The sequence below is a fragment of the Mus musculus genome, chromosome 5, assembly GCF_000001635.26.
Source record: "Mus musculus strain C57BL/6J chromosome 5, GRCm38.p6 C57BL/6J".
Lineage (NCBI taxonomy): Eukaryota > Metazoa > Chordata > Mammalia > Rodentia > Muridae > Mus > Mus musculus.
In genome coordinates this window covers 124,736,764-124,755,259 of record NC_000071.6, presented here as the reverse complement: position 1 = coordinate 124,755,259, position 18,496 = coordinate 124,736,764, and the positions used below count along the sequence as shown (strand labels likewise).

General features: G+C 48.2%; 1 protein-coding gene across 1 annotated transcript in view; it reads right to left on the bottom strand.

Annotated features, from left to right (window-relative positions):
• Dnah10 (dynein, axonemal, heavy chain 10) overlaps positions 1-18,496 on the bottom strand; it is a 109,224-nt gene that overhangs the window by 79,049 nt on the left and 11,679 nt on the right. Inside the window, exons 8-16 of the mRNA NM_019536.1 lie at positions 18,227-18,457; positions 13,182-13,372; positions 11,531-11,729; positions 8,523-8,717; positions 7,487-7,657; positions 6,693-6,869; positions 4,374-4,499; positions 1,920-2,092; positions 902-1,053 (exon numbers count right to left, since the gene is read on the bottom strand). Coding sequence (NP_062409.1) covers positions 902-1,053; positions 1,920-2,092; positions 4,374-4,499; positions 6,693-6,869; positions 7,487-7,657; positions 8,523-8,717; positions 11,531-11,729; positions 13,182-13,372; positions 18,227-18,457 — 1,615 coding nt within the window. The remainder of the gene's footprint in view (positions 1-901; positions 1,054-1,919; positions 2,093-4,373; positions 4,500-6,692; positions 6,870-7,486; positions 7,658-8,522; positions 8,718-11,530; positions 11,730-13,181; positions 13,373-18,226; positions 18,458-18,496) is intronic.

Sequence of the window (18,496 nt, the reverse complement as noted above, 5' to 3'; positions counted from 1 at the left end):
GCACATACTGTATGTGTATATATCTGTGTGTGTGTAAATTTTTATTTGTTTTTTGTTTTTTGTTTGTTTGTTTGTTTGTTTTTTGTTTGTTTGTTTGAGACAGGGTTTCTCTGTGTAGCCCTAGCTGTCCTGGAACTCACTTTGTAGACCACTTTGTGGCCTCAAACTCAGAAATCCGCCTGCCTCTGCCTCCCAAGTGCTGGGATTAAAGGCGTGCGCCACCAATGCCCGGCTTAAATTTTTATGTGCATGTGTGTGTACAAATGTGTGTATATATGTGTGCACTTATATAAGGTTGTGCGGTTTATATTAACATATTGTGATATATTGTGGGTTTTACGGGAAGGGATCATTATATAAGGTCCCTCCAGGGACTGGGCAGGTGGCTCATGGTATATGAGAGTTTGCTCTCTAAATGTGAGGACCTGAGTTTGAATTCCCAGGACCCACACACAAAGCTGGGAAGGGCTGTGCAAATCTGTAACCCCAGCACTTTGAGTAGAGACAGGAAGAGCCTGAGAGCTCGCTGGCTAGCCAGCCGAGCCAAAAGAGCCAAAGTCCCCAGAGCTTTGAGAGCCTCTGCCTCAAAATAACCACACGGAGTGTGACAGAAGAGAACACCCGATTCCTTCATCCAGACTTTGCATGCACACACACTTGCACACTCACACACACACACACATTTGCGTGTGCAGTTGCACACTTACTTGCACCCATGTGTGTGTACATTTGCACACTCACGCCCATGTGCGTGTATGCTTGCACACCTGCGTGCACGTGTTTGCGTGTGTACTTTTACACTTACTTATGCCCCACGTGTGTGCACATTTGCATGCACATACCCCCCACACACACACACCCCAAAAGAAATAACCGTAAGGTGACCCGGAGCTGTTGTTACCTAGTGAGTTCCAGTTCAGCCTCTTGTACCCAGACCGGAAGACGCGGAGCAGCTCCTGGGAGTGGTCATCCAGGAGCGCTGTCTCTGCCTCGTTCAGCGTGTTGATGAGCAGGTGGTAGTGATCCAGCATGCGCTGGATCCCCTCTGTATACCTGAGTGCCCAGCACAGGAGACAGTGAGAGATGCAGGGTAGGACATGACCTTAAGAACGATAGTACCATGTCCCCCAGTGGCCTGGTTCCCCAGCATCTTCCATCAGGACATTCACAGAGGGCGGGCAGGGATGAGACTCAGGGCCCGAGAGTGTGCAAGCACAAGGCCTGTCCATCCCTAGCATCATGGGGTAGTTGTTGCATCGGTGGAAGGGCCTGCTAAAGTTTTGCGCCCAGAGAAGCAACTCTGTGTGTGAACACTGCCTCTTGTTGACTCCTGATGTGACCAGTGCTGCTAGTTACACGCCTCCAGTGCTAAAGCTTCATGTGGCTAGACTTGGGGAGGGGTACCCACCATCTTTTGCCATGTACCCTTGTGCCGAGACCACCAGGCTCTTACCAGTTACAGCTCCAACCCTCAGTCACACAGACCTGGCTAATCGCAGGTCACAAAACAGTACAGGAAGAAGTGAATGTGCAAGAGAGAGATTTGTGAGAAGGGGGAGGGCTGGCAGGGATGGGAGGGGTGGGGTGAGAGCAGACAGGATGCAAGGCATGCATAAGTGAAACTGTAAATACAAGAATAATACTTTTTAAAGAAATGAGCTGGGCACCATGGCATGTGTCTTTAACCTGAGCACCGGGGAGGCAGAGGCAGGAGGATTTCTGTGAGTTTGAAGCCTGATTGGTCTATGGAGCGAGTTCCAGGACAGCCTCCAACTCTATATAGAGGCCTTATTTCATTCACACATACACACACACACACACACACACACACACATACACACTTAAAAACAACATCAAAATAGTGTCAAGAGGCCCTGAGACCAAAAGTGTCCCCTCTGATTGAAGAGGGATCTTCTCACCTGAGGAATTTGTCTTCCTGGAGGGCCACGTTCCTCGCCAGTTCAGGGATGGTGAATCCCAGCTGCTCTAAGTACTTGGTTTCATTAATAATCTCTTTAAGAACGGGAGAGAAGTTGATAATAAACGTGGTCCCCCTGTCTATGATCGCTGAGTCCTCAGCTGTGATGATATTCTGTAGGACAGACACAGTGCACAGCTTGGAAATGACTGTCCGCCATTGCTCATAAAACTACACATGAACTTAGCAAGCAGAAATGTGGGCCTTTTTCCCAATGGGTGGGCACAGACAGGAACTAGTGGATTATGCATTCTGTTTCTTGGATATATATATATATATATGAATTATATATAATATATATATTTTTTATATTAGAATTATATATAATATATTATATATATAAGAATATATATATACATACACACATATATATAATGGATAGATATATTATATATATATATATATATATATATATATATATATATATATATATATATTAGATTTGGCATGGGTGGATGGCTCAGTATATAAAATGCTCACTCTGCCAGCAGGAAGACCTGAGTTTGGATTTTTCTCTGTATAGCCCTGGCTGTCCTGGAACTCATTCTGTAGACCAGGCTGACCTCGAACTCAAAAATCTGCCTGCCTCTGCCTCCAAGTGCTGGGATTAAAGGTGTGTGCCACCACCACCAGGCTCTGAATTTAGATTCTTAACACTGTAAAGTTTCAGGCATATATGCACATATGCATACCACAAACAGAGAGAGAAAGAGAGAGAGAGAGAGAGAGAGAGCGAGCACACCTAGACAGGATTCTAGGGGTTGCACGGCCAGCCAGCCTAGCTAAATCCACAAGGTCTTGGTTCAGTAAGAGACCCCGTCTTAAACAATATTTTTTGGGGTGACTGACACCTCATGTCAACCTCTGGCCTCTGCATACATGAACATACGTGTTAATACCACACACACACACACATGTTCAATTTAGCTGTTTCAGGTCCAACTAGACTACAGAGTGAGTTTAAGACCAGCCTAGGCAACTGAGTGAGACCCTGCCCCCAAATAAAAAAGAAGAGCAGGGGATGTTTCTCAGAGGTAGAGCCTGCCTAGAATCCGCCGGTGAGGTACTGGGAGTGTGGTTCAATGGTCCTATATGGTCGTGTGCTTTTCTAGCATGAACAAAGCTCTGGCCTCAATCCCCAGCTCTGGAAAAAAATAATAAAGAGTTCTATTTAGCTGCCAGTAGTCAAATGCTAGTGAGGTCCTTTTAAAATGTAAATTTCTGGCTTTTCTTAGACAACAGGGAAATCAAATCATGTTGGCAGGTACAGGCTAGACTTTGGCAAATGATGACCCTGGAACAAGGCCTTGAAAACCCCAGCTCCCCAAGGTACACGGGGCCCTCATGGTGACAGAGAAGTTGCCTGCTAGGAAGAATTTCAGGGGTGACGTACATAAACTGCCGGGTCCACAGACACTGGCCGCCTGAGTGGTGGCCGCGTGCCAGGCCCAAGGCCACGAAAGTGGGTGGCAAAGGGTAACACTTAAAAACAGTTGCCTGTGTGTGGGCCTGTGAGGTGGCTCTGTGATAAAAGTTGCTTGTCACCAACCTCTGCTCAGTCGCTGGGACCCACAAGCTGTCGTCTGATGTATACAAACACACACACACACACACACACACACACACACACACACACACACTGTCATCCAGTCCACTCAATTATTTTTTTAAGATTTATTTATTATATGTAAGTACACTGTAGCTGTCTTCAGACACACCAGAAAAAGGTGTCAGATCCCATTACAGATGGTTGTGAGCCACCACGTGGTTACTGGGATTTGAACTCAGGACCCCCAGAAGAGCAGTCAGTGCTCTTAACCACTGAGCCACCTCTCCAGCCCAAACTCAATCATTTTTTAATGTGCGTACATGTGTGCAAGTATACAGGAGGTGTGTGCATGCGTGCGTGCGTACGAAGGACAGAAAACAACCTTGGTCATCATTTCTCCGGTGTCATCTTTTGGTTTTTAAGGCTTGATATCTATATTTTATATATATATGGGAGTAGGTATATGCATGTAAGGTACCCATGCATAAGAGGACATCAGAGGCCCTGGGACTGGCACCATGGGCGGTTGTAATCCTCCCAGCGTGGATGTGAGTGATCGAGCTGGGTTCCTCCACAAGAGCAGCATGTGTTCTTACCACTGAGCTGTCTGTCATCTCCCCAGCTGGACTTGGCTTTTGAGTCAGGGTCTCTCACTGGCTGGAGGTGCCCAAGGTCTTGGTGTTTCCAGCTGAGCCATCTCCCCAACCCCTCAACTTGTCTTATGAAGGCGGAGACAAAGCCGCTCAAGGGGTCAGTGTAGCTGCTGTTGCTACCTCTATTCCCCTCCTGGCCCCCTCAAGAGGATGGAGGCCTGCCCTGCTTTGTGGGGAGTGTGGAAGGGCGTACCTTGGTGAGCAGGCTCTTCTTCATGAGGGTTGGGAGGCTCTGCTCTGTGGTCTCCTTCCAATGCTCATACTTCCCGTCTTCATACTCCTTCATCTTCCTCCCCACCTCCAGGTATCTCTGCTTCACCTAGCCGGGAATGGGAGCAGCCGTCATTTTGTCCCGGAAAATGATGCTTTTTCCTCTCTCTACCAACCCTGTCTCTTTCTTTTCTTTCTTTCTTTTTCTTTTTTTTAAAAGAATTATTTACCTATTTTATGTATATGAGTACACTATAGCTGTCTTCAGACCCACCAGAAGAGGGCATCAGATCTCATTACAGATGGTTGTGAGCCACCATGTGGTTGCTGGGAACTGAACTCAGGCAGGACCTCTGGAAGAGCAATCAGTGCTCTTAACCACTGAGCCATCTCGCCAGCCCCCTCCCATCTCTTTCTATGTATGCATGCGCATTTGAATGTACCAGAACACCACTTTGGAAAAGGGAAATAGCATTGTCACACGTGGTGGCTGGTGGCAGGGTCTTGCTCGGGATCTTTTGACTTGAAAACCAGGCTTGGTTTAGCACAGACCGGCAAACTCCCCTCTGTGGAAGAGTTGGCTCAGGAGCTACGAGCACCCACTGTCCTTCCTGAGGACCTGGGTTCAGATCCCAACACCCACATAGTGGCTCATATCCACCTGTAACTCCAGCTCCAGAGGATCCGATTACCCTCTGCAGGTACCTACACATATGTATGTAAACGCACACACAGACAGAAATGCATATACGTAAATAAATATTAACCATCTTTAAACGGCTAAGGGAAAGTATAAAGAAGGCCAGGGTGGTGTGGCACACACCTGTAATCTCAGCTCTCAAGGTCGGGGAGGCAGGGGAGGTCCAGGCTAGCCTGGGCTATAAAGCAAGACTCTGTCTCAAAAAAATAATAATAATAAATAATAAAAGGATCTTTGACCGTGAACACTATGCGGACTTCACACACAGCAGCCAGTACTGGGAAGGCAAGTCTGTCCATCCGTGTGTCACCAAGAGTAGCTTCCTTGGATCAACCGGACAACATAGGTCACATGATCTTTGAATGTCTCTAATATCAACTGTATGGATTTTTAAAAGACTTGTTTTATCTTTAATTACATACATGTGAATGCGCATACACGCACACACGAGTGTGAACACCTGTGGAGACCAGAGGGATTGGCTCCCCTGGGGTGAGAGTTACAGATGGTTGTGAGCCACCCAACGTGGGAGTTGGAATCCAAACCAAGTCCCCTGAAAAAGCAGGACTTGCTCTTAACCACTGAACTCGCTCTCTCTCCAGCCCCAAATTCTGAAGTTCTTTAAAGAAAAAAACAAATGTCTGTCAGCAATAAAAGAGCTCTGGAGGAAAGGATAGTCAGAGTTAAAAATGACAGTGGTCGTGGGCTGGGCATGCGGCTCAGTTAGTAGAGTGTTTATTTAGTAGCCACAAACCTCAGGGCTCCATGCCTAGCTTCGCAGAAGCCAATTGTAGTGCTGGCCATCTCTAGTCCCAGGACTTAAGAAATAGAGGCAGAAGAATCAAGACTTTCAAAGTCAGGCTGGAGAGATGGCTCAGCGGTTAAGAGCACTGACTGCTCTTCCAGAGGTCCTGAGTTCAAATCCCAGTAACCACATGGTGGCTCACCACCATCTGCAGTGGGGTCTGATGCCCTCTTCTGGTGTGTCTGAAGAGAGCAATGGTGTATGCATATACATAAGATAAATAAATAAATCTTAAAAAAAAAAAAAAAGTTCAAAATCATCTCAGCTAAATAGTATGTTTGAAGTTAGCCTGAGCTACTTAAGACTCTTGTCTCAGCCGGGCAGTGGTAGCACACACTTTTAATCTCAGCACTCAAGAGGCAGAGGCAGGCTAATCTCTTGAGTTCTAGGCCAGCCTGATCAGGACAGCCAGGGCTACATAGAGAAACCCTGTCAAAAAAAAAAAACAAAAAACAAAAACAAAAACAAGAGGAGGGGGAGGAGGAGGGAGAGAAATACTGTCTCAAAAATAAATTTTAAAAAGAATGAATGAATAGATAAATACAGATAGATGGATGGATGGATGGATGGACGGACAGACAGGCAGGCAGATAGATGACAGTGGTCACCCTTCAAAACAAATTTAAATCCATGGAGAGGTAGGCAGGCACCCTAAGCTCTGAGACTGAAAGAGAAGATCTGAAGGCTCAGGAAACAGGGTGTCCGCAGGCAGGAGCATGCCGCTGGCTGACCAGCTGAGGTGGCAGTCACCCCGCTAAGTGAGGAGCCCAGTGCAGCCACCAGAGGCGGGGACATACCTGCTGGCCCCTCTCGCTGTCCAGGAGTTCCTCCACCTCCATGAAGCGCAGGATGGTGTGCTTGATCCTGTAGAACAGGGATCGCTCCCAGCATATCGCGCCCGCCACGGGAGGGTGGTTCTTGTATAGCGGCGGGTTGTCCTGGTTCTGCACAAAGATCTTATTAACGATATCGATCTGGAAAGCAAAGCAGGCGCCCTGGTCAGCCTCACGGGTCCCGCCAACTGGGCAAGGAGGAGGACTGAGGGATGCCAATGAGAGCTATGTGTGGCAGAGCCTTGGGCCCGCTGTAGTCTTGATTTCTGGCTTAGTCTTTATTTCTGTGGTGGTCTGAATATACTTGGCCCATGGGGAGGGCTACTATTAGGAATGGTGGCCTCTTGGGGGAAATGTGTCACTGGGCAGAGCCCGTCTCTTCCTGGATCAAGATGCAGAGAGCTCCTCCTCCAGCACCATGTCTACCTGTATGTCACCATGCCTCCTGCCACGATGGTAATGGATAAAGCCTCTAAAACTATAAACCAGCCCCAATTAAATTACCCTTTTAAGAGTTGCTTGTTGTGGTGTCTGTTCGCAGCAATAGAAACCCTAACTAAGACAACTGCTTCTTTCTTATACCCTCTAATCTCATTTTTTCCCCTCATTGTTCCTGATTCAGTTGAATTATTTGAAATCCATAAAGCTGATCTAGAGGTGACCACTGGCAGACATTACATTTTAGAGGGAATGTCTCTGGGCTGGGCTGTGGCCACGCGATCACTGCCAGGGTAGCCATGGGTTCCCCGGCCGGTCACCTCCTTGTAGTACTGTGCCAGGATGTCATTAAACTTCATCATCATCTGACGGTTGATGGCTTCCCGGGAGCGGATATGCTTGAATTTTAGCAGCATGTCGAAGGCCGCTTCCGCTGAGCGAAGTGTTTTGAAAGATTCATCAATGAAATTTTTGGCTTCTTTCTCAATAACCTGTCAGAAGAAAGGAGGAAGGAGAAGGAAGGGAAGGGAAGGGAAAAGAAAGAGAGTGGGGGGGGGGGAGAAGGGAGAAGAGAAAAAGAAAAAGTTGAAGAGGAAGCTACAACTTGACATGGTCTTGCAAGGAAGCAGATGAGGGGGACTCGGCAGTTTGGGACCAACAGGGCTCTGTTGCGTAGTAATGAGAGCGGGCATCTAGTCAGAGAAACTTTTGTGGGCTGGGGCATGGCTCAGTGGGAAAAGTGTTTGCTTCGCAAGGATGAGGGCCTATGTTGGAACCCCAGGAGCCCCATGAAAAGCCTGGGTGGCCACACCTGCCACCCCTGCTCTGAGGGTGGTGGCAGAGACGGGAAGATTGCTGGGTGCCAGCCTCAGGGGGAAAACTTGAGGTTGGGTTCAGGGAGAGACCCTTGCCTCAAAGAAATATGTGAGGTGTGGTATAGCAGAGTGGCCTCTGAGTGAGTACATAGATGTGTGCAATACACACACACACACTCACTCACACACACACTCTCACATACACACACACAATCACACACACACACACTCTGACACTCACACACACACACACACTCACACACACTCACATACACTCACACACACACACACACTCACTCACACACACACTCACATACACACACACACACACTCACTCACACACACACTCACACACTCACACACACACTCTCACACTCACACACACACTCTCACACTCACACACACTCTCACTCTCACACTCACACACACACACTCACACTCACTCACACACTCTCTCACACTCACACACACACACACACACACACACATCTTTAAAAGGAGCCTCTGCTTCTATGGTTGGATCGATGGCCGGGTCACTTGCCAGAACTTCAAGCTTGAAGTCCTCCATCACGTATTTCCAGTATGGGGAGGATCTGATGCTGAATGGATCAAAGCTCAGGCTTTCCATAGGAGCCACCAAGCTGTCTACCCGGCCAAGGACATCGTCGATTCTCTTGGGGTCCCCTGTCACAGCCTTGAGCTCTGGGCCAAATATGTTGTAAAATTCTTCCAAGACCTGGTAGTGGGAAGACAGGATGGGAGGGGGCTAATGTACATGGATTTACCCTGAACATTCGCATCGCAGACAGATGGCACTTCAAAAGTCCACACACACAGGCAACCGTCTCCCCGTCTGAGACCTTCGGGGACTGCACGAATGCACTCGCGGTAAGACTCAGAGTCCCCGGGGCCCAGAGAGATGGCTCAGTGGTTAAGAGCACTGGAGGGTCTTACGGAGGACCTGAGTTCAATTCCCAATCGCCCACAATAGTGGTTCACAGCCCTCTGTATCTCTCTCATTCTGGATGCTTCCGCGTGAACCCTGGCTGAATATGATATCTAATGTACATGTGCAAGAACACCAGAGAGAAGGTGAACCAGAGTTCTTGGTAGCTTTACCAGGCTGAGGTGGGGAAGGAGGTATTGGTGGAATGTGAAATTAAAACAGTTTAACCTGCCACGTGGGTCACCACAATACCAACCGTGTTGAAATGTGTGCGTGTGCGCGTACCACCCCTGCTGACTCCATATCTGAATGAAGGGCTTTATTTACTCTGAGATGGTATGTGACCCTGGATGGCCTGCAACTCACTAGGTAGACCAGGCTGGCCTTGAACTCACAAAGATCCACCTACCCCTGCCTCTCTGGTGCACTGCCACATCCATCGATTTTATATCTGGATTTTCTGCTGCTGACTTGGCTCCATATGGCTCATTGATAAAGGCACTTGCCCAGCAGGTGTGAAGCCCTGGCTTCCATCCCCAGTACCACGAACACCCGTTATCATTGGCAATACCTCTAATTCTAGTGCATGGAAGGCGGAGACAGGAGGATCAGAAATTCAAGGTCTTCAACAACAAAGAGACTTTGAGGCTACCCTGGGCTATATGAGACCATGTCGAAAGAAAGAAAGAAAGAAAGAAAGAAAGAAAGAAAGAAAGAAAGAAAGAAAGAAAGAAAGAAAGGCAGACAGAAAGGCAGAAAGAAAGAAAGAAAGGCAGACAGAAAGAAAGAAAGGCAGACAGAAAGAAAGACAGAAAGACAGAAAGTCATAAAGAATTTTAAAGTTCCATGCTGCCGTAATGACAAGGGGAAGGGGAAAGATGTACAAAGAGAAGGTGTCCTGCTTCCATTGTCTTTCCAGAATGTGCCCTGTTTGGTCCTATGAGGGCATGTGTGTGCCCATGTGTGCATGTGTATGAGGGGCCAGAGGTGGGTGTTAAGTGACTTCCCCACTCACTCTTCAACCTTGTTTTATGTGTTTGTTTTCATGAAGCCAAGGCAGAAACAAGTGGCAGGAACCTGGATGCAGAAATGGAACTGGCCTTCTCTCTACCGCTTGCTTGCTTAGCCTGTTTTCTTTCTTTTTCTCTTTCTCTTTCTTTCTCTTTCTCTTTCTCTTTCTCTTTCTCTTTCTCTTTCTCTTTCTCTTTCTCTTTCTCTTTCTCTTTCTCTCTCTCTCTCTTTCTTTCTCTCTCTCTCTTTCTCCTCTCATATATTATATCCTGACGACAGTTGCCCTCCATCCCCTTCCCCCAGTCTTCCTTCCTCACTCCCCCCTTCCCCCCAACTCCCCTCAGAAAAGAGCAGGCCTCCCAGGGACAACAACCAAACATGACATAACAAGCTACAATAAGACCAGGCACACAGCCAGGCATGCCTGGTGGTGCACACCTTTAATCCCAGCACTTGGGAGGCAGAGGCAGGCGAATTTCTGAGTTCGAGGCCAGCCTGGTCTACAGAGTGAGTACCAGGACAGCCAGGGCCACACAAAGAAACCCTGTCTCGAAAAAAAAAAAAAAAAAAGGCACACAGCAGCATCACATCAAGACTGGGACAAGGCAGTCCAGGAGGAGGAAAAGGGCCCAGAAGCAGGCAAAAGAGTCAGGGACAGCCCCAGCTCCTTCCTGTGGAAATTGTCACCTTGTTTGTGTGTCAAATCTCTCACTGACTCTGGGACACTCTAGGATTCAGCAAACCTGGTTGGACACTGAACCTCAGGGATCCCCCCCTTTTCAGCACTGGGATTACAGCAGGCTCTCAACTTAGGCTGTGATATGGGAGGCTGGGGATCTGAGCTCAGACCTCTTGTGATTGCTATACCAGTGCATTACTGACAGGGCTGTCTCCCTAGACAGGGGCCTGGCACCCGCGCCCCCAGCTTTTAGCCGTTTTACTCACTTTGTTCCCTCAGCAGGGGCCCTGTGGGCTCTCCAGAGGGATGCCAAGTGAATGAGAGGTGGAGTCCCTCCCAGCAAGGGCTGTGCTAGCCACCCAGTCAGACACTAAGCACAAGCCCCTATATCCAAAAGCTGTGGCAGTCAGCTAATACAGAGCTGGTGGGTGGTAGGCAAGGGTATTGAGGCCTGAAGGGAATAGTGGGAAGGTGGGGGGAAGGAAATGGAAGAGATTTAAAGCCAGGACAGGCAAATGCTCAGGACAAGGAGAGCTCTGGAGGTGGCCTTGCAAAGAGAGGTCAGAGCCCAAAGAAAAGTTGCAAAGACTGCTGGGAAAATGATTCAGTCAGTGAGAACCCCGATGACCCAAATTTGATTCATAGTGGCTCAGCTCACGCTTGTAACCCCAGTACTTAGGGAGGCCTCTGAGGCTCCCTGGTCAGGCAGCCTAGACACACACACAGAGTCACAAAAGACCTAGGGTGCAGTGGCACATTCTGGTACCTTCTAGAACTCTATACACCGTTCTCTCAATAGTCTCTTTTCTACTGGGCCTTTCAGGTCAGCGGCGTGATGGCGCCCCTCATGCAAAGGCCCGAATGCGCCCTCCCCATCAGACAAGTCCACACACATCTCAGAAGGGGCTCCCACCTGCAGAACATCTGAAAGGTCCTGGCAGATGTTGGCCATGTAGTCTGTTCTCTCAAACAATCGCTTCCGGTCAAACTCCCATCGTGCCTCCCGACCAGAAGCCTCAATCTTGGCCCGAATATCGAAGTAAGATTTTTTCCATAGCTTGAGAGTGTTTCTAGCCTCCTGGGTCTTGAACTGCGCGTTTGCTCGGTTTTCCCTGTTAAACAAAGAGAGGCCAGGCTTTGAACACAGCTGCCTACATCTGAACCACGAGCCTCTCCCCACCCGCCCCCTCCCCAGGGCATTGGTATCTGGGAGGATTCTCGTCCTGGACCTCCCTGGCACCAAGATCTCCTCAGGGAATTTGTCCTCATGTACCATTGCAATAAGGATACAGAAAGGGCCCCCAAGCTGGGCCCAGGCCTCCTGGGGTCCAGGCCCTGGACTGACCATCCCTGGCCCCCTGCCTCAGTCTCTCCAAAGATAACTAAAGAACAAAGTCCCAGGCAAAATCACACAGGCGAACTTGCTGCCGGCTGGAGACTGCTTGGCTTTTAAGAGCATAGACTTCTCTGTCATGAGGCCCAGAGCTCAGGTCCCGTCATGCACTTTGGGCAGCTCACACAGTGTGTGTTAACTGGAGCCCCAGAGGATCCGATGCCCTCTTTTTGGCCTCTGCTGCAGGTATCTCCACAGACACGTGTGCCTATGTGCGCACAGACACACCTATACGTGTAAATAAAGATAAAACCGTCCGTGCGTGGTGATTCATACCTTTAAGGGTCAGCACTTGGGAGGCAGAAGCAGGCAGAGCTACACATGTCAAGTTCCAAGCCAGTCAGAATGACATGAGACCCTGTCTCAAAAATAAATCAATAACTTAAACTTGAGAAATCATACATATACATAATTGTGTTATGCGATATAATCACATACGGAATTGTGTATTTCACTGTGTAAATGAAGTATATATATATATATATATATATGCATGTGTGTATATACATATACATATATATATTATGTTTGAGCAATGGGATATTATTCAGTCATAAAAAGGAATGAAGTCCAGATGATACACATACATTGTGGATAGTCTTGGAGACGCCACACTGAATAAAACACCACCCAGAAAAGACTTTGTGTTGCAAGATCTCCAGGTCTTGGGATTAGAGAGGACAGAGGTTTGAAGTGACTGATAAAATGCACATGACATCTTTGGGAGATGAAAAAGAATGTTTCTTTTAAAATATATTCTAAAATAATGTGCATATATGTGTAGAGGTCCACCTGGGTGCATCACCCAAGATGGCCAGAAGAGGGCATCAGATCCCCTGGAGCTCTAGCTCTAGGCAAGAGGTTGTAAGCTTCCCTGGGTGCTGGAAACTGAACCCAGGTCCTCTGCACACACTCTTAATCGATGAGCCACCTTTCCAGCCCCATGCTCTATAAATCAATCGATGGGATGGCTAGTCCCAAGAGTATTCTGCCAGCATCTGAATTTCCGTAATAATTATTTTGCAGTCCTGGGGATGAAACCCAGGCGCCCTCAGGACGCTCGGAGCCTGCTCTACTGCTGAGCCCCACCCCAGCTCTGAATCTCGCACATCCGGAACAGAGCTGCTGGTCTCCCGGAAGGAACCCCGGGCTGGCCCCGCTGGCTTCTCACTTGAACAGGGTGCGTAGGTTGATGACTCGGCACACGCGCTCAGCAATCTCCCAGGCGATGCGTTCCATGAGTGGGATCATCCTCTCGTCTCTGTTGTAGTGTCTAGAAATGATCCACACCATGCGCAGAGCGCTCATCATGGAGGGAATGGTGTCCAGGACCACGTGAAAGCTGGAGCCATGTGTGATGTTCTGCAACAGCCACGCAGAGGGGACAAAGGGGGACAGAAGAGGGACTTAGTGTCAAGGCCAGGAATCTCTCTCTCTCTCTCTCTCTCTCTCTCTCTCTCTCTCTCTCTCTCTCACACACACACACACACCAGGTTAGTGTGGTGTGTAGTTTTCAAGCACAACCATTAGCCTTCTCTTTGTCTTCTGGAAGTAAGCCACCACGGATGACCGCTCTACTACCCAGCAATCGGCAGGCTGGGAGGTGACCCATCCTCCAGAAGAGGCCCTGCCTCTGAGACTTCACGTGAAATAAAACCAAGGACACTCAGGCAGAAGAGGAGGCAAGAAAGGCAGCCATTCTGGAAGGGTATGACCCACCCAACAACTCAATGGATGCTCCCGGAGGCAGAACCCTTCCCAAATCCTGACCCACTAAAATGGGAGACAGTGGTTTTATCAAGAAAATGATCACACACCCATATACCAGAACAGTGACTGTCCTAATTAATGCCAGCTTTCAACATGATACAGCCTGACATTAATTAGGCTGTATTTAATTAATCTGAAGATGATCAAAAATGCTTCACAGACTGACCCATGACCACATCTTTGAGGAACTGTTTTAGTTGATCATTAATGGAGGAGGGCCCAGTCCACTGTGGGTGGCAACATTCCTTAGCAGGTGGGCCCGTACTGTATAAGAAAGATCATTGAGCAGCTGGAGAATTGGCACCATGTTAAAAGCACTAACAGTTCTTTAGCAGACCTGGGTCTGATTCCCAGCACCCACGTGGAAGCTCATAACCATTGTATCTTCAGTCCCAAGGGATCTGATGCCCTCTTGTGGCTTCTGCAGGTACCAGGGATACACATGGTACACACATACAAGTACAGCCAAATGCCCATACCTGTAAAAAATGTTTCTAAATAAAGATTTAAAAGGAAGAAAGCAGGCTGGTGAGATGGCTCAGAAGGTAAGAACACTGACTGCTTTTCCAAAGGTCCTGAGTTCAAATCCCAGCAACTACATGGTGACTCACAACCACCCGTAACGGGATCTGATGCCCTCTTCTGGCGTGTCTTAAGACAGCTACACAATGTACTTAGGTATGATAACAAATTAATTTAAAAAAAAAAAAAAGGAAGAAGCTAGCCGGCCCATCAGAGCAACAGGAAGCAAATGAGGACAATGACACGTGGCATATCTGACTTAGAACCTGCAATTCAGTCTTTTAAATTAGTATTTCGGGCTGGCAAGATGGCTCAGTGGTTAAGAGTGCCGACTGCTCTTCCAAAGGTCCTGAGTTCAAATCCCAGCAACCACATGGTGGCTCACAACCATCCGTAATGAGATCTGATGCCCTCTTCTGGAGTATCTGAGGACAGCTACAGTGTACTTACATATAACAAATAAATAAATCTAAAAAAAAATTTAGTATTTCAACTCCATAATACAAACATGAGGTGTCGTAGTGCATCCTGGGAGCGTCAGGTGGACCAGAGCTATGCACTTCCTGCCAGCCAGGAAGCAGAGAAGCAGACTGAGAGGGGCCCTTCGAGAACAACAGTCCCCTGCCCCCCCCCCCGCTGTGTCCCCCCTCATCTCAGCTCCTATGGCCTACTTCCTCCAGTAAGACCTCCACCTCCTGAAGGTTCCAGAATCTCACAGAACAGCAGGACCGGAAGCCCCTGGGTGACAGTCCCATTCAAACCACAACACAGCGTGTTATGCTCACGAAGACAAAAATGCAGGAACACAATTGAAAATCATAAAAGATAACTATTTAGGGCCTGGAGAGATGGCTCAGTGGTTAAGAGGCATGCGCGTCACCTCCAGAAGCCTCAGGTTCAATTCCCAGCACCGCATCTGTGGCTCATGACTGCCTATAAGCCTAGCACAGGGCCAAAGCCTCTGTGGGCACCTGCATTCCTGTGTGCACAGGCTTATACATCATTAAAAACAATAATGATAAAAATAAGAACTGCTGGGTGATGATGGCACATGCCTTTAGTCTCAGCACTTGGGAGGCAGAGGCAGAGAGATCTCTATGAGTTCAAGGCCAGCCTGGCAGTGAGACTCAGTGTTGAATGGGTTCAGGTTCTCATTGTAGGTGCTAAAGGTATTTACATGTAGACCATTGTAATGGGTTCTGTTAAGGTTTGCTCTGTTGCTATGTATTGTAACACTAAATACTGACACACACACATACTCAAGATCTGGTTGCCCTCAGGGATGAGAGAATCCTCACACACAACAAGCGAGGCTATGTGACCTTGTTCCTTCATTTAAAACTATTGGTTGAATAAGGATGCCGGCAGCTGATAGCCGGGCCGAAGAGAGGTGGGTTGGGTTTCGGTTCCCAGGCTTGGGGTCTAAGGAGGACCATGAGGGACTGTAGAGAAAGTGGAAAGAGGAGAGACGCCATGGGGCAGATGAGTCTTGAAAATATGGCCATGAGGACTGGTCAGTTGGAGCTAAGAGAGGCCCATATGGTACATGGCTAGTTATAACTCAGGGTGATGGATCGGGAAGTAGATTAGAGGTTAGATATCTGCCCAACTCTAGTACATTAAAGGCTTGGGAGGACATTAGCCGAAAGACCCAACAAAGGGGAGATAGAACCTGTAGAGACCATATCCAGTGGATAGGCATGGCCCCCGTTGAGGGATAGGGCCGCCCACCCACCTCAAAAATATTAATCCAGAATTCCCCCTGTCAAAGGGAAATGTAGGGACAAAGAATGGAGCAGAGACTGAAGGAAAGGCCACCCAGAGACTGCCCCACCTGGGGATCCATCCCATCTGCAGAAACCAAACCCAGGAACTATTGCTCATGCCAAGAAGCACTGGCTGACAGGAGCCTGGTATAGCTGTCCCCTGAGAGGCTCTGCCAGAGCCTGACCAAGACAGATGCAGATGTATGCAACTAAACATCGGACTGAGCGTGAAGACCCCAATGGAGGAGTTAGATCAAGGACTGAAGGAGCTGAAGGGGTTTGCAATCCCATAAGAAGAACAACAATATCAACCAACCAGATCTCCCAAAGCTCCCAGGGACTAAACCACCAAACAAAGAGTACACATGGAGGGACCCATGACTAGCAGAGGATGGCCTTGTCAGACATCAGTGGGAGGGGAGCCCCTTGGTCCTGTGGAGGCTCAATGACTCAGTGTAGGGGAACACTAGGGCACTGAGGCAGGAGTAGGGGAGGGGGTGGGGGAGCACATCATAGAGGTAGGGGGAGGAGGGATGGGAGAGGAGGTTTGTGAAGGGGAAACTGGGAAGGGGGATAACATTTGAAATGTAAATAACTAAAATAACCAATAAGAAAAATTTAAAGGCTTATCGTAAACGTTCTGTGTCATTTATCTGGGAACTGAATGATCAAAGGTGGAGTAGAACACCACCACCCCCATTTGAGATTAAATAATTAATATAACGGGCTTGAATTTAATGCTGCTGATAGTGTGGTTAGAAGTGGTGTTGGAGATGAGGGGATACCACAGTCAATGAGTACTTGTCTTATAAACACAAGGACCTGAGTTCAATCCCCAGGACCCAGATTAAAAAGCCAGGTGTGGGTGATACATGCTTGTCAGCCCACACCCAGGACGCACAGACATCAGAGTCCCTGAGGCTCAGGGATCAAACTATGTGGTTGAGTTCCAGGCCAATGAGAGACCATGTCTCAAAAGAACAAAGCAAGAGCTGGAGGGCTGGCAAGATGGCACAGTGGTTAATAGCACTAACTGCTCTTCCCAGCAACCACATGGTGGTTCACAACCATCTGTAATGAGATCTGACGCCCTCTTCTGGTGTGTCTGAAGACAGCGACAGTGTACTTACATATAATAATAAATAAATTATTGGGCCAGAGCGAGTGCAGGCCAAGCCAACAGAGGTCCTGAGTTCAATTCCCAGCAACCACAAGATGGCTCACAACCATTTGTACAGCTACCGTGTACTCACATACATAGAATAAATAAATAAATGGAGAGATGGCTTGATGGCTAAGAACACTGGCTGCTGCTGTTCCAGAGGACTGGGATTCGATTGCCAGCACCCACATGGTAGTTCACAAGCATCTGTAACTCCTGGTCCAGGGGAGCCAACACCCTCTTCTGTCCTCCATGGGCATCACGAATGCACATGGTCATTGACATGCATGCAGGCAAGATACCTTTTTTTTTTTTTTTAAAGCTTGGTGTGGTAAGAGGCAGAGGTAGGTGGATCCCTGTGAGTTTGAGGCCAGCCTGGTTTATACAGCTAATACCAGGATAGCCATGGCTATACAGAGAAACCCTGTCTTGAAAAAACAAAAGAAAGAGAGAAAGAGAGAAAGAGAGAAAGAGAGAAAGAGAGAAAGGAAGGAAGGAAGGAAGAAAGAAAGAAAGAAAGGAAGGAAGGAAGGAAGGAAGGAAGGAAGGAAGAAAGGAAGGAAGGAAGAGAGAGAGAGAGAGAGAGAAAGAAAAGAAAGAAAGAAAGAAAGAAAGAAGGAAGAAATGGGGAAGGAAGGAAGGAAGGAAGGAAGGAAGGAAGGAAGGAAGGAAGGAAGGAAGGAAGGGAGGGAGGAAGGGAGGGAGGAAGGGAGGGGACTCTGGTAGCCCAAGCTAGCCTCAAATTTCCTATATGACTAAAGATGACCTTGAATTTCTGATCCTTCTGCTCTGCCTCCTGAATGCTAGGATTATAGGTGAATACCACCATGCAGGGTTTATGTGGTCCTAGCGATGGAAACCAGGGCTTTGTGGGTGCCAGGCACATACTCTCTCAGCAGAGCCACAACCCCAGCTCCAAAATGTAATTTTAAAAATGACATCGACGCAGAGCTCCTCACAGAGCTGGCTTCCCGGAACGCAGCCCACCCTCCATACCTTGAAGTGACGTTCCACAGTGGACAGGAAGCGCACATTGTCGGAGGCCTCCATGTGGAGCTTGAAGAGTTCCGTCAGGATAGGCTGCACATTGGCCGTGAGCATGGACTCTGCTTCTTTGATCACCTCTAAGACCTTCCTAACAAATGGAAGCTTCGTCTGCTCGTAGAGGGCGCTCAGCGTTGCATTTCTCTCTCTCCAGAATTCGATTTCAGCCAGAGGGCCATTGCCCTAAGAGAGACATGAGCGCACAGATAACACATGGTCATT